We start from the raw sequence: 14,693 nt of genomic DNA on the forward strand, positions 1-14,693 counted from the left end.
AGTTTAAGCACATCCAGTAATTTAAGCAGTGGCCTTGTATTGTTTATAAATAATGGATCTTACTTTTAAGCTTTTCTCATTATTTTTGAAAGCTTTCATTTTGCAATTTTCAAACTTGCAGAAAAGCTGCAAGATTAGCATAAAAGACTCTCATAGTTTTCACCAGTGGTTAGCATTTTACCTTTGCTTTATGATTTTTTCTCTATTTATGTACACATTGATTTTTTTTTTCTTAATCATTCCCAAGTAATTATTCCCAAGTAAATTGCAGATGTCCTTCTCCTCTGTCCTCATTTTCCTAAGAATAAGGACAGTCTCTTACATAATCACTAAATTCAGGAACTTTAACACTGATACAGTACTCATTTATAGTCCATATTCAAATGTCATCAGAGGTCTCCGTTATATTCTTGTAACAATTATTTTTTCCTAACCAGTATCCAGTTCAGGATCATGCATTACATTTACTTGTCAGGTCTCTGTAGTCTCTTTTAATCTGGAACAGTTTCTGAGCCTTGATCTGTCAATATGTCACTGACATCTTTGAAGAGCATGGGGCATTTATTTTAATGTAGAATAATACCTCTTTGGGCTTTCCTTGTGTTTCCTCATGATTAGATTAAGATCATGCATTTTTGGCAGAAATACTACAGAATTAATGTTATGTCCTTGCCAGTATATTATATCAAAAAGCACTTGATGTTAATTTGTTTCATTACCAGTGCTGGATCATTTGATTAAGGTGGTATGCACCATATTTGTCTACAGTAAAGTTCTGTTTTTCCTTTCCTTTTCTAATAAGTAATTTGTGGGAGATAATTTGGACCTATGTAATAAATGTCTGATTTCTTATCAGACCTAGGTCCACTAGTTTTAGCATCCATTGGCAATTCTACATCTTGAATCAGTTTTTACTTCAGTAGTTACAAATGGTAATATTCCATTAGGTTTAATGAATATATCAAATTTAACCCCATATCTTTTTCTTTTTTAAAAACTTGGTTGTTTTTGCCTTTGATTAATACAGAAGTCCCAAGTTCTAGTTGTATAGTTACAAGTTTTTGATAATTTGGAACCTCTCAAACATTGGCAGAAATAGTATTTAGAAAATGAAAAAGTGATTGCTATATAAAATTTATTCTTGTTGTATTTTCATTTTACATACCATGAATGGCATATCCATTTTACATATTACATATGTATTTACAATATGTAATTACATTATTTACATAAATATTATAAATTATAGTTACAAAATTACAATATTTACATAAATATTTCCTTTGAAATATTTTTGCACCTTTGAAATATTTTTTATTCTCTTTATATGATTAACTGATCTTGGGATATAAGGCAGTTTCATAATACTGTGAATGATAGATTTGGAGCCCAAAGACTTTCAGATTGTTGACCAAATTACTTGTACAACTTGATGAACTTTAGCTTACTACTCACTTAGAAGACAAAGGTAATATAGTTCATTAGTCCTTGCCTCTCTTGTGGTAGAACTATCATAAGGTATGAATCAGAAGCTTATTGTCAAATCACTGGACAAATATTTAGCACTGGTTATGAAAATACTTTTCGCTACTCTTAAGCTGGGAGAAGGGAAACTCTTAAATATTCTCTCAATAAATTAGCTCAGGCTTTTGGTATCCTTTTAAGGCCCTTGTTCGTGTGTTTTCCTCCTAATAAGTGGCATATGGAAATTTATTTATAATTTAGAAGTCTCAACAGCTTCTTTTTTTTACATTTAGAATATATTAAACAATAATACATTCTTTGAACTTTTCTTAAAGTGTAAGATAAATACAGAATAGTTGAATAGCTTATTGAATTTCATGAATTGAAGAACACTCCAGTATAACCAGGACCCGGATCATGAAATAGAACAGAACTAGCACCCTAGAAGTTCTGCTTCTGTTCCTCTTCTTTCCTTCAAAGTAAACCTCTAGTTACTTTTCTCTGACTTAGAAATCAAAAACAAATTTAGTTCTTGCTTTTATAGCTGTATAGATCAGGGATCAGCAAACTTTTTCTGAGAATAATCAGATGGTAATATGTTAGGCTGTGCTGGTTACTCATCTCTGTTGTTGGAGTCCAAAAGCAGCCATAGATAGTATGTAAACAAATGGATATGGCTATTTCAATAAAACTTTCTTTACAAAAACAGATAACAGGCTGGATTTGGCCCCTGGGACTATAGTTTGCCAATCCCTAGTGCAGAGCAAAATCCCAACTAGGCTAGCATGGAATTAAAAATAAAAAATCAGAACTTTCCTGGATGGTAAAAAAAAAAAATGGAGTAAAAATGATTTAAAAAGATAATAGTAGAAGGGGATGATATTCTCTGTTTTCCTTTAGGTGATAATGATACCTACTGAAATCTTTACCGTGTGCCTGACACTGGCTATCTTGAGACTTCTAGATGCATGTTAACCTTCAGTTAGTACAGATGAAACGCTGTCATCTCTAAAACACAGCAGTCTATTGACAAAGTGAAATTTTAAGGCAATTTTAGTTCTTCAACTATTAAAGCAGGTGCTATATAATTAATTCAGTGTCTGTGACTTAAGTACTAAGTAATAAGGAATTTTACCAAATGAGAACCACAGCAGATTTTGAATACCTTATCCAAGATCATAGAGTTAGTATGTGAAGTTCCTAGAATTCAAATCTAACTCCAGCACATAAGGAATGAATAAATGATTCTGATCCTAGATTCTTTATCCTAAATTGTATCACTGATGAATCTGTTAGTTTAACAGCAGAAAAAGTATTGTATTGTTTGTGCTTTCCTTTGTCTCAACTGGTTTTAACTTATTTTGTTTGTATATGCCATATTTTAACAAGATGTTTTTATTGTCATATATTTTTTTTCTTTTCTCAGGAGCCACCAGAAATGGAACTATTAAAATTTTTCAGGCCAGAAAACACTACAGTTCCTTTAAGACCATCAGTAGAGCAGCTTTCTAATCTCATTAAAACGAGTCTTCACTATCCAGAATCATTCAATCATCCATTTCATCAAAAAAGGTCTGAGGCTTATTTTTGTTAAGATTTTTCTACAATGCATGTGTGCGCACACTTGCACATACTCTTATTTATTTAACAATGGAATTAACCCAAATAATAGAAGAAATTTAGAATAATATTGAGTGTATGGAAATTGCTCTTAAGTAATTTACCCTTTACTACAATTACTGTGTATTGGAGCTCTGGTTAGAGATGGATATTGCATTCGACACCTCAGTTGCCGATAGTTTCCTTTTGGTGAGCAGGTTTATCATTAAGTCAGAAACAAGGAAAAAATATTGTATCATTTTGTTTTTGTTTTAGACACATACTAAATGTAAGAAATGACTATAGACTCATCAAACAGTCCAAATTTAGACAGCACTATTAAGATTTACTAAGTGCTAAAATTCTTGGGGAATAATGTTCAGTAAACCCTTGAACATGCAGTTCAAACTATATGGGTCTGTTTCTACATGATCTTTTTTGATAAATACAATATTATAAATGTATTTTCTCTTAAGGATTTTTTATTTTTTATTATTATTTTTACTAGAAGACTTCAATCCCACTTTTAATAATGGAATATCCAGATAAAAATTAATAAACAGCTGACATAAAGAACATTATAGACCAAATATACCTATCAGACATGTTCAGGAGATTGAATCCAACAACAGAAGAAAATGCATTCTTCTCAAGTGTACACAGAACATTCTTAAGAATTTTCTTAATAACATTTTCTTTTCTCCAGCTTACCTTATTTTAAGAATATAGTATATAATTCATATAACATACCAAATATGTGTTATTTGACAGTTTATGTTATTGGTAAGGCTTTGAGTCAACTGTAAGCTGTAAGTAGTTAAGTTTCTGGGTAGTCAAAAGGAATACACAGATTTTTCGCTATGTAGGGGTTGGCACCCCTAACTCCTGTGTTGTTCAAGGGGCATCTATCTATATTTGTAATTTTGGTAAGTAGCTTGATTACATAAACTTAAGATTCTAAAAATAAAAAAGTCCTAAGTCAGATGACACTTCAAAAAATTGCTGGTTTGCAGCAATAAGAAAAGATGGAAAGAAGTCTCTTAGCACCACTCTGTAAGTGATAATTGAAGGTATGAATTTTGGTGAAAAGTCTACCCTACATAAGGGTGGGGTAGGGTGGGATAGAACAAGAAGAGAACAGTGACCTGCAGAACAATGACATCTGAGAAAAGAGTTAAAGGAAAAGGAATACACAAAGAATACTAGTTGAGAGGTAATTAGAAGACCAATGAGGAGAAAGCGTTATCTCAAAAGTTGAGAGAGAACAGTTCAAAGAGAGAAAAATAATATAAATGTTTAAGATGCTGCAGAAATGTCAAGCAGTAAATGGACCAAAACATTATTTATTGGATCTGACAATAAAAGACCATTGATGGTTTCTTAGAAGAATGTTACTATGCAATGGGAGTGGAATCAGAATATAATAGGGTTAGGAGAGATTGGGAGGTAAGTAAATAAAGTGTAATCTACAAGTATAGACCACTCTTTCAGGAAGCTGGGCTATTAACAGAGATCCCAGAATATCTATTCAGTATTGTTTTCTTACTAGGTAGGATATGGATGTGTTTATGGTCCTGAAGGAGATGATGGGATACAGGGAGAATAACAGAATCCTTAATAGGTGGAAAGATACACCAAAGAATGACAGGTTTAGCTTTGTACTTGCTATTGAAACAGGGACAGAAGAAGGTAGGGAGAAATTTTAACATGTTCACACATTATGGAGTGCCTCCATTTTGGGTATGTTTCTAGGAGCAAGGTTAACTACACAAAGTAATATAGGAGGTAAGAGAATAAAGGATAGAACATTTTTGAGAAGTGAGATTTAAGGCTAACTTCTGAGAGGAATGAGAAGAAACTGGCTAAGAACACATTGCTAGGCAAAATTAAGACCTTGACAGAGAGTTAACATCAGACTTACTTACTTACTTACTTAATTTATTTTTAAGATTTTATTTATTCATGAGCAACACAGAGAGGCAGAGAGAGAGGCAGAGACACAGGCAGAGGGAGAAGCAGGCTCCATGAAGGGAGCCCGACAGGGACTCAATCCCTGGTCCCCAGGATCACACCCTGGGCTGCAGGCGGCGCTAAACCGCTGCGCCACCGGGACTGCCCCATCAGACATATTTAAAAAGTAACTTAAATGGTACTCACCACATTTAAACCTTTTCATTGTTAAATATAACACACAGAAAAGTGCTCAAAAACAAAAATATTTGACCATGGTGATTTTTTTCTCCACAAAGTTAACACCCAAATAACCACATCTATTTAGGAAATAGAATATTGCAAGCATCAAGAAGCCCCCTGTGTATTCCTTCCCAGTCACTACCCCATGAACCCGCAATATTGATAGTTGCTGCTTTGCTTAATTTTTCTAAATACATATATCTATAGTTTGATTTTTGTGGGGCATTTTTTGAACTTCTTATAAGTGGAATTATAGAGTATATTCTTTTTATGTCCAGCATCTTTCACTCAATATTATGTTAGTAATTGCCAACTATTACATAAAACAGGATTTTCATTGCCACGTGAATGTTTCAACATACCAGAACAGTTTATCTGTTTATCTACTTTACTACTGATCGACTTCTGGATTGTTTTCATACTTGATTTCTTTTGAATTCTGTGAATAATCTTGTGTATAATCTCCGGGTGTATGTGTGCTTGCCTCTTTTTTTTTTTTTTAATTTTTATTTATTTATGATAGTCACAGAGAGAGAGAGAGAGAGGCACAGACACAGGCAGAGGGAGAAGCAGGCTCCATGCACTGGGAGCCTGATGTGGGATTCCATCCCGGGTCTCCAGGATCGAGCCCAAGAGCTAGGTACAGCTAGGTACATGCACCGGGAGCCTGATGTGGGATTCAATCCCGGGCCTCCAAAGGCAGGCGCCAAACCGCTGCGCCACCCAGGGATCCCTTTTTTTTTTTTTTTTTTTTTTTGGTATTTAGGAATTTCTCAAAGTAGTCTAACCAACTTGGACATCCCACTAGCAGTATATGGGAATTCCCTTTGTTCCATGTCAGATTTTAAAAATTTTAACCATTTAAGTTATTTATAAAATCCTTTTTGTCCAGGTCTTAATGTTCTAATATGCAGCCATAGGTGAGGGAAAAAATTTTTGTTTTATCCCTGTTGAACCTGTCTTGACATCTTGTACTTTTCATGGGTAGTTTTAATTCCCTGATGTTTCATTTTAAACCTATTGTTTTACTTTGTCTCTCTTTATTGGACCTGTTCTTTATGTACTTCCTGAATATCTTCGATTCCACAGTGCTTCTTTTTAACCTTAGTAGTTAAAGCTTTGGCTATGCCTTAGAGACAAGGATTAAATATCCTTGGAATTTTCCACATGATTCTATTGGAGTTAAAAAGCATCATAGAATCTAGGCAGTGCAGGGTAGTATGTGAAGCAGGGCAGGTTTGATCAAGCTAAAGTAGAGTAGTGGGTTAAAAATAAAACCACAATTAAATAAAACTGTGCATGGAAGTATGTGAAAACAAGACAGGTTAGATAAGGATCAATAAAATGTGGCAGTTTTTTTCCAACCCTCCTGGCTGCACATTAGAATTACCTGGAGAATTTTTGAAAATCCCAGTGCTCAATGCCAGTTAAAGCAGAATCTCTGGGAATAGGACCCAGGCATCTGTATTTTTTAAATGTCCTCATCTGATACCAGCATGCATCCATATCAGTCATTATTGCCACAGTAATGTTTTAAAACAAACCACTCCAGAATTCAGTAGCCTACAAGGTATTCTTGCACTCATGGACGTGCAGGTCAACTACCATTTAGCTTGAAGCTCATCTCCAAGCTTTGGGTTGGTTGGGTTGCTGTCTGCACCACATATATATTGGGCTCAGTCCAAATGAGCAGCAGCTACTTGGATATGTTCTTCTCATGGCATATCTCTCTCGAGTACAAATGTGAACCATATTGTAATAGCACACTTATGGCTTCTGTTGACATCAAAGACATTAATATTCCATCGGCTAATTAGCCTCACCTTCACAGTCAACAAGGATGATTCACAGTCCCCCAATAGGAAGGGTGAGGGGAGTGCTAAACAGTAATTTTAGTTACACTACAGTTACCATGAGTGAGAAACACTGAAATTGAGGGCCAAAGTGATTGGTCATCCTAGTGAAACTAAGATTAGAAGTATAATTGAGTGAGAGAGCTGGCAAGATGGAAGATAGTTGTTAAGAGAGTGGAGTGGCAGAGTATTATTGCAGAGGTAGCTGTTTTAGGTGACTAAAAATTATCCCTATATGGTCATGGAAAGTAGGCAGTTGAGTTGTGTATAGTACTGAATTTGGGAAGGTGTTGAATGAGTTAAGACAGTAAAGTTGTCCACATGATGACAAGTCTCTTAGGATTAAAAAGAAGAAAGCAAATTCATGCTGAAGCTTTTAATAATTTAAGCCAATAGCTGATATGGAAGAGAAGCCTAGAGCAGTGTCTCTCATCTAGGTGGTATGCCGCTGCTTCACAGATTTATAAGATGAATGGGTGTTGGGAGGTGAAACAGACTCTTCCCTCATCTTTACCTAGGATATTTCAAAATACTCCTCCTTTCCCGTTTCCCCAGAGAATCTGCTGTACTGAGTTACTGTTGGTGGTTTAGTATGTCAGTATGAGGACATAAAAAAAAGATAAAAACTGTGGAGTAGTTTATGACAAAAAATGGATGTTTTGACAGAAGAGATAGGAAGAAGAAATCATCAAGAAGTGGCATTGAGAACTACATTAATGATACACTCTGACCGAAGCTGTGGAAGACTTTGGAAGAAAAACAGTACCTATTGTTGAGAGGGCTATGGAGAAAGCTGTGTACTCAGCCAAATTTCAGTTAAAGTAAGACTAGAAACATAAAGAGAAGAGATTGAGGACCTTTAGGGGAGTGTTCCTTCATGTAAACAGAAAGGCAGGAGGGAATGGGACAGTAAAAGGTTTGACTACAGCAGTAGCACCCAGGCCTTACAGGAATTAGAATATGAGAAATAGGGGCACCTGGGCAGCTCAGTGGTTGAGCGTTGGCCTTTAGCTCAGGTTGTGATCCCGGGGCCCTGGGGTCGAGTCCTGCATCAGTCTCCTCACAGGGAACCTGCTTCTCTCTCTGCCTATGTCTGCTTCTCTCTGTGTCTCTCTCATGAGTAAGTAAATCTTTAAAAAAAAAAAAAAGAGAGAAAGAATATATGGCCAGTGATAACAAAATGTGAAACATAATGAGTTTAGCTGTCATAGCTTTCAAAATAAGAAGTCATATTAGACATTGTTTATGGAGCTTTTGGACCTGTGCTAGGCAGTATTCTCAGCACTTTAGCATATTTGATCTTACCTAATCATCATAACGAGCCCAAGAGCTAGGTACAGCTATTGTTCCTGTTTTACAGTTGAGAAAACCAAGGTACAGAATTGTTGAGCTCATTTTTGAACTATAACTGTAGAACCCAGGCCTTTAATAATGCTAAACTTGGTGGCAGGGGGATAGTTGTCAGCAGTTTGGTCTCTAGGTACTCTGTGTGGCTGATCAGATCAGCATTTTTGAAAGACTGTTGTATAAAGTGGTTTTTAAAATGTGGTCTCCGACCAGTAGCCTTAGCATTGTCTGGGAACTTGTTAAAGTGCAAATCCTTGAGCCATACCCCCAACCTCCTGAACCAGAACTGGGAGTGGGGCCCAGCAGTCTTTTTTTAACCTACCCACCAGGTGATACTGATGCTTGTTCAAGTGTGAGAAGCACAGTATGAGCAACACCCCATGTAAAGAATGGATTGCAGCCGGGCACTAATCGAGAGGCTGTTGTAGTATACCAAGAGACAAGATACCTTAAACTAGTAAGGAAAATGAAGATCAAGTGAATTAATCAGGTTCCAGAGATGTGTGGGAGAAAGAATTGACAGAAATTTGTGAAGAATAATAGAAAACTAGGAATGGGGACTTGGCGAGGCAGTAACTCCGTTCCCAAGTAGGAAGCAGCACTTAGTATAGTGCCCAAGGTTTACTGGGGCGGATGCGGGGGTGGGGGTGGGGTGCTGACCACTGACACAGGGTCAGCACCGCCTGAGGAGGAGAAGGAATGAACTTAATGAGTTTGGTTTGGGGCTAGGAAACAGCCAGATGTTCACATTTCTAGAGGCATTTAGATAAGGCGTGGAGAATTTGGCATTTGAGGATCAAAAAATTCCTGAGGTTTTGCTTTGTGTTACAAATTATGCAACTGGAATTAACCAAAAAGGTGCTTCAGACTGAAAACCTACTCAATAGTCTTGATTGCTTTCCTTTCCTTGTGAGAAGTTTGATTTGTGGGGGAGGTAAGGGCATAGCACCAGCACAAGTGAAGGACATGTTTTTGATTTATCTGAGCTTTTTGGTTAGGAGAAATCTGTTATTTGCAGTCTTGTTTGGAAAACATTTGTCAGTAAGAGGATATACCATTTCTGAAAGCATAAAATACATTGAGCATATTTTTAGTCATTTTGTGTGCACTTATAAGGTTACCATATTTTATTTTTTACTATCTCTTTATTCTTTGTATTTATACAATAAAATATTAACATGTAACCAGGCTTCTTTTGTGCCTAGGTTATGTTTATTTTTTATGTTCTTGATTTAAAATCTGTACCAGTCTTTTCATACGTCTTCCTCTGTCATCGCCTGTCCATTCTTTGCTTAATAATGCTTTAGTAATCTATTAATTACAAAGCGATATCAGAAACTGAATTACCTGAGCAAATGTGTCCACTTAAAAAGGTTTTCCTCATAATTTGTTGTATAGGATTAGTTTTAGTTTCTAAAATAGTTTCTAGAAGTAAAATCTTTGGTAGAAAAGCAAATGTCAATCAAGGTCAAATTCTCAAAGTAATTTTCAAGAAACATAAAGAGAACAGGATTAGTTGTTGGCATTTTCAGAATTTATTTTTACTTCATTGATCTTTCCTGGTTGCAGTTATTTATGTTATAAACTTTTGTTTTTCATTTTGAGAAATAATTACCAAGAAACACTTTGGTTGTTTTTTAAGAGTAGCTCTAATAAATGGAAACAAAATGACTTTGTGGATTTGTGTGTTCTGGTATTTAACATTCAGGCATTGTTGGAACATGTTTTTCTTCTTAATTACACAAATACTGTGTCTTGAATAATTTTGGAACTCAGTTTTTTCCTTTCTTGAATCTGATTGTTTTTAAGGATCTTGTTTAGGTATTTGTGAGTGTTATTTTCAAGAAAGTTGATTTAAAAAATAAAATGACAGCTTAACCTCTCTATTTTCCTTCCACAGTCTTTGTTTGGTACCAGTCACCCTTTTACTATCCAATTGTTCTAAGGCTGATGTTGATGTAATAGTTGATCTTCGGCATAAAACAACAAGGTAAAGATTCACTTAGTGCAAGATTATTTTTTAGTTTAGGATTTATTTAAGAACAGTTTAATATTTTGAGTTATGCCTATAAGGACTTAACACAGAGGAAGTTTACTCAGATGTGCCCTGGATTTGTGTTTGACGTAACAGAAGTGTTACAGAAGAATTACTGCAGATTGTCTCAGCATTACAGCAGTGACGGAGTGACAAGCAATTTCCAAAAGCAACAGATTGTTTTGATCAGAGACAAATTTTTTGTAAAGTTTGTTGGTGATGGAAAATCAAGTTTGCAACAGAAGTTTTTTTAAAGGGTTTTTTTAAAATTATTAAATAATTAAAAAAATATAAGTCCATACTCCCATATCTGATATCTCAAGAGCTAGATGCTTTTTGGAATGCAGAAATTTTTGGATTTTTAGAAAATTCATGTGAAGTATACACAGATTATTATTGTATAACACCCCAGATAGGAACTGGGTCAGCTCTCTGGAGTCTAGACATGTTCTATGTATGATTATGTGTGTCATAAATTCACTAATGCCTTACTGGTAGATAATAGGTTGCTCTCCATTTTTCAGCATTATAAACAGTTTTAGTATTATAAACATTCCTGTATACAAGTTTATTTTTAGGTACGGATAACCAGTTGGTTAAAAGCTGAGGTTTGAAATCAGGTTCCATCATTTACTAGCTGCTATTGTGAGCATTAATTGAGATAACACTTATGGCTAGAACATAGTAACTGTTAACAAATGTTAGCTATTTTAGCACTAGTAATACTAGCTATTGCCATTATTGTTGTTATTAATAAATAGTTGGCTTTATGAACTAGTTTCTAGAAGTAAAATCGCTAGATGAATGTGTTACTGGGACTTCAGGAAAAAATTTATAAAGAAAAAAACCCCTCCAACTTACTGTTTTCTTTCTCCCACATAGTCCAGAAGCATTGGAAATCCATGGGTCATTTACATGGCTTGGACAAACACAATATAAACTTCAGCTTAAAAGCCAGGAGATTCACAGTTTGCAGCTGAAAGCATGCTTTGTTCATACAGGTGTTTATAACCTTGGAACGCCTAGAGTATTTGCCAAGTTATCGGACCAAGTTACAGTGTTTGAAACAAGTCAGCAGAACTCCATGCCTGCCCTGATCATCATCAATAATGTGTGACAACTTGCACATTTGTACTGATATCCACAAGAATCAGTTTTATTTTACTGAATGAGTTTTAACAGCAGTATTTGAAATACCTAACTTGTTATGGAGGTTGGTGTTGGATTGCTGCAAAATACTTTCGACTTGTCAGTGTGTTGATGATGCAAAGCACGTGGGACTGAGAATACTTATTCTTTTTTTGTATTTCTTTAAACCCTGGTAATAATTTACATGCTCATAATACAGAATTTCAACATATCCATGCACCTTATTAAGCCCTGTCTTAAAAACCAATGTCTAAGTCTGCTGTTACAACTTATTGATGGTATATGAATATAACAGATGATTCTGAGGAGAGAAAGGCCTTGTTGGCAATACTCCTGTTAAGCCATTAGTCTATAAATTCCAGCTTTACTGTGAAGTTCTATAGAGTGTTAAATACAAATTTTCCTGTCTTGCTTCACACAATTCTCTAAAATCAGTTTTGAACTTTGGTTATAGAGTCTTCATACTTCAGTATCTGGTGGTTCCTATGGCTTATACATAACTTTGTAAAAAGAAAATTTTTTCTGATGCTTTGAATATAGTTTTGAAAGGAGTTTGACTTTTTTTCCCCTCATTCATCTCAGCATAGGGTGCACTATTTCACAATATGAAATTTTTTGTCATTTAAATTATCATATTCTTTATTATGTAACTTTAACAATTGAGTTGATCTGTTTAAAATATAAATCTACTCAAGTTAATTAAAAATAAGCTTTTCAAAAATGTATTATATTTATAACAAATGTAAATAGAATAAAGACATGCTATTCACTGTATAGACTTATGAGATGCTTTTTTTTTAAATTCAGAGGACTTAATATATTCTTTATCTAAAACAAATACCAACAATATTAATTATAGCAGGCCAAACCAATTTCCTGAGATAGCTTTGTTTGCAAACATGAAGTGCAGCCTTTGTTCCTGCATTCCTTGGTGGCCTTGTTTTACATGAGCAAATGAATTTTGTCTTTAAACATGTCCTGTCTGATGCCCAGTTACAAATCTGGATAATTGTTTTATATTCTAGGAGAAAGGAAGATCATGCTTACTGAACTGTTGAAAAAAACCACATTGCAGGGGTGCCCGGGTGGCTCGGTTGGTTAAGGGTCTGCTGTCGGCTCAGGTCATGATCTCAGGGTTGGTTCTGGGATTGAGTTCTGCATTGGGCTCACTGCTTGGTGAGGGGTCTGCTTCTCCCGCTACCCCTCCCTACTGCTCATGCTCTCTTTCTCTCAAATAAGTAAATAAAATCTTAAAGCAAAACATTACAGACTGAAGCTGGGTATGGTAGCCTAGGTGCTTTAGTCTTCTTGCTAAAGAGTCTAAAGAGTAAATAGAGAAGAAAACATCTTATTAAGACAAAGTGTTAACAATATAGTCCCTTATTAGTAGACCAGAATCTAGAAGAAGAAAGTCTAGAGAGAAGAGACCATCATTTGGGGCTACATGGCCTTGGGAGTGTTTATCTACTTAGGAAGAAGCAGCTGAGAGGCAGAGCCTTCAACACATCTGACATACTTGGAAACAAGAAATACAGGTCAGGAAAAAAATAAACTGAAGCAAGGAGACAAAAGTTTGGAAAATGGACACAAGAAAGTAAGGGACAGGGCAGCCCCGGTGGCTCAGCAGTTTAGTGCCACCTTCAGCCCAGGGCGTGATCCTGGAGACCCTGGATCGATCCCATGTCAGGCTCCCTGCATGGAGCCTGCTTCTCCCTCTGCCTGTGTCTCTGCCCTCTCTCTCTCTCTCTCTCTCTCTCTCTCTCTCTCTCTGTCTCTCATGAATAAATAAATAAAATCTTAAAAAAAAAAAGTAAGGGACATACCTGGTTCAGCGAGAAAGTTTTATGTTTATTTGGAGTCCCAGAAGGAGGGGAGAGAGAGGGTAGGGTAGAGATGGTATTTGAAAGGAATCTGAGAATTTTCCAAGATGGACATCAAGTTACAGATTCAAGTGGTTTAGTAAATCCCAAACAACATAAACTATATCTGGATGCCACAAAGTGAAACTACTGGGAATTTTAAAAAGGTGGTGGTGGTGGTGGGGGCGAATACAATCTTGAGTTCCAAAGACAAGCAGTAGCATAGCTGATCACATGTTCCTCAACCAAAATGATGAAAACCGGAAAATGGGCCTGTGGGTTGGGGGAATATCTTCAAAGAGCTGAAAGAAAAATGAACTGCCAAGCCAGGATTCTAAACTCAGCAATAATACCTTTTAGGAATGGAAATAAAACAAAGGTATCTTCAGACAAATAAAACCAGAGTGTTTATTTCCAGGTGGCCCTAGGATAATGGTGTCTACCTAAATCTTAATCTTTCCCTTCATTCTGCAGTTAAATATACATATCAATAAGAGCAAGTGAAGTCACGCCTAACTCATACTTCTGGCATAACTAGACATAGAACACTACTAACTTCAGATTGTCTGAATGGAGAATTTAGCACTGAATTCCGAGCTATCTCAAGCATCTACTACCAGCCTTTGTAGGGAGTGGAGGGGAAGATGGGAATCCAGAAGGAACTGTGGAGAGGAAACCAGAGAACACGGCTTAAGGGTCAGCTGAAGTCACTCGGAAACAAAGCAAGTCTCCCCTAACTGTAAAAGTACTCCCATCTGGCAGAGAGAGCGCTGATGACAGGCTTTGTGGTGAGGCCTTGTAGGAGCAACAAGGGACCGGGGTCATTCATCAGGCAGCAAAGGAAATGCCTCCTAAGGGGAGTAAATTGGCTCCTTAGAAGAGCACTGAGTATTTTGAAGCCTGTGCTGCTCAAAGAATTTTCAATCTCAACTGAATTTTTTTTCATTAAGATTCATACCCCTAGGCTTGATTTCCAGAAGACTCCATTAAAGTGCAAATACTTGTAGGTACCCTAAGAGCCTACCATAATTGATGAGATTTGCCCAGCAGCTTGTGAGAGCAAAGCTTTGCTTGGAATGGGACTCCAGAACAGTGCTTAGAAGGGAGGTGAGGAGTGCTGGTGGGAGGAGCAGGAATGGGGAGAGGTCCTGAAGGAGCCAAAAAAAAAAAAAAAAAATAATAATAATAATAATA

General features: G+C 36.1%; 1 protein-coding gene across 1 annotated transcript in view; it reads left to right on the plus strand.

Annotated features, from left to right (window-relative positions):
- Positions 1–12,414, plus strand: part of TRAPPC8 (trafficking protein particle complex subunit 8) — an 87,736-nt gene extending 75,322 nt beyond the window's left edge. The window contains 3 exon segments of the mRNA XM_025429230.3: positions 2,891–3,036; positions 10,357–10,446; positions 11,374–12,414. Coding sequence (XP_025285015.3) covers positions 2,891–3,036; positions 10,357–10,446; positions 11,374–11,608 — 471 coding nt within the window. The 3' untranslated portion in view covers positions 11,609–12,414.
- Positions 12,415–14,693: the final 2,279 nt, after the last annotated feature.

The sequence above is a fragment of the Canis lupus genome, chromosome 7 (assembly GCF_003254725.2).
Source record: "Canis lupus dingo isolate Sandy chromosome 7, ASM325472v2, whole genome shotgun sequence".
Lineage (NCBI taxonomy): Eukaryota > Metazoa > Chordata > Mammalia > Carnivora > Canidae > Canis > Canis lupus.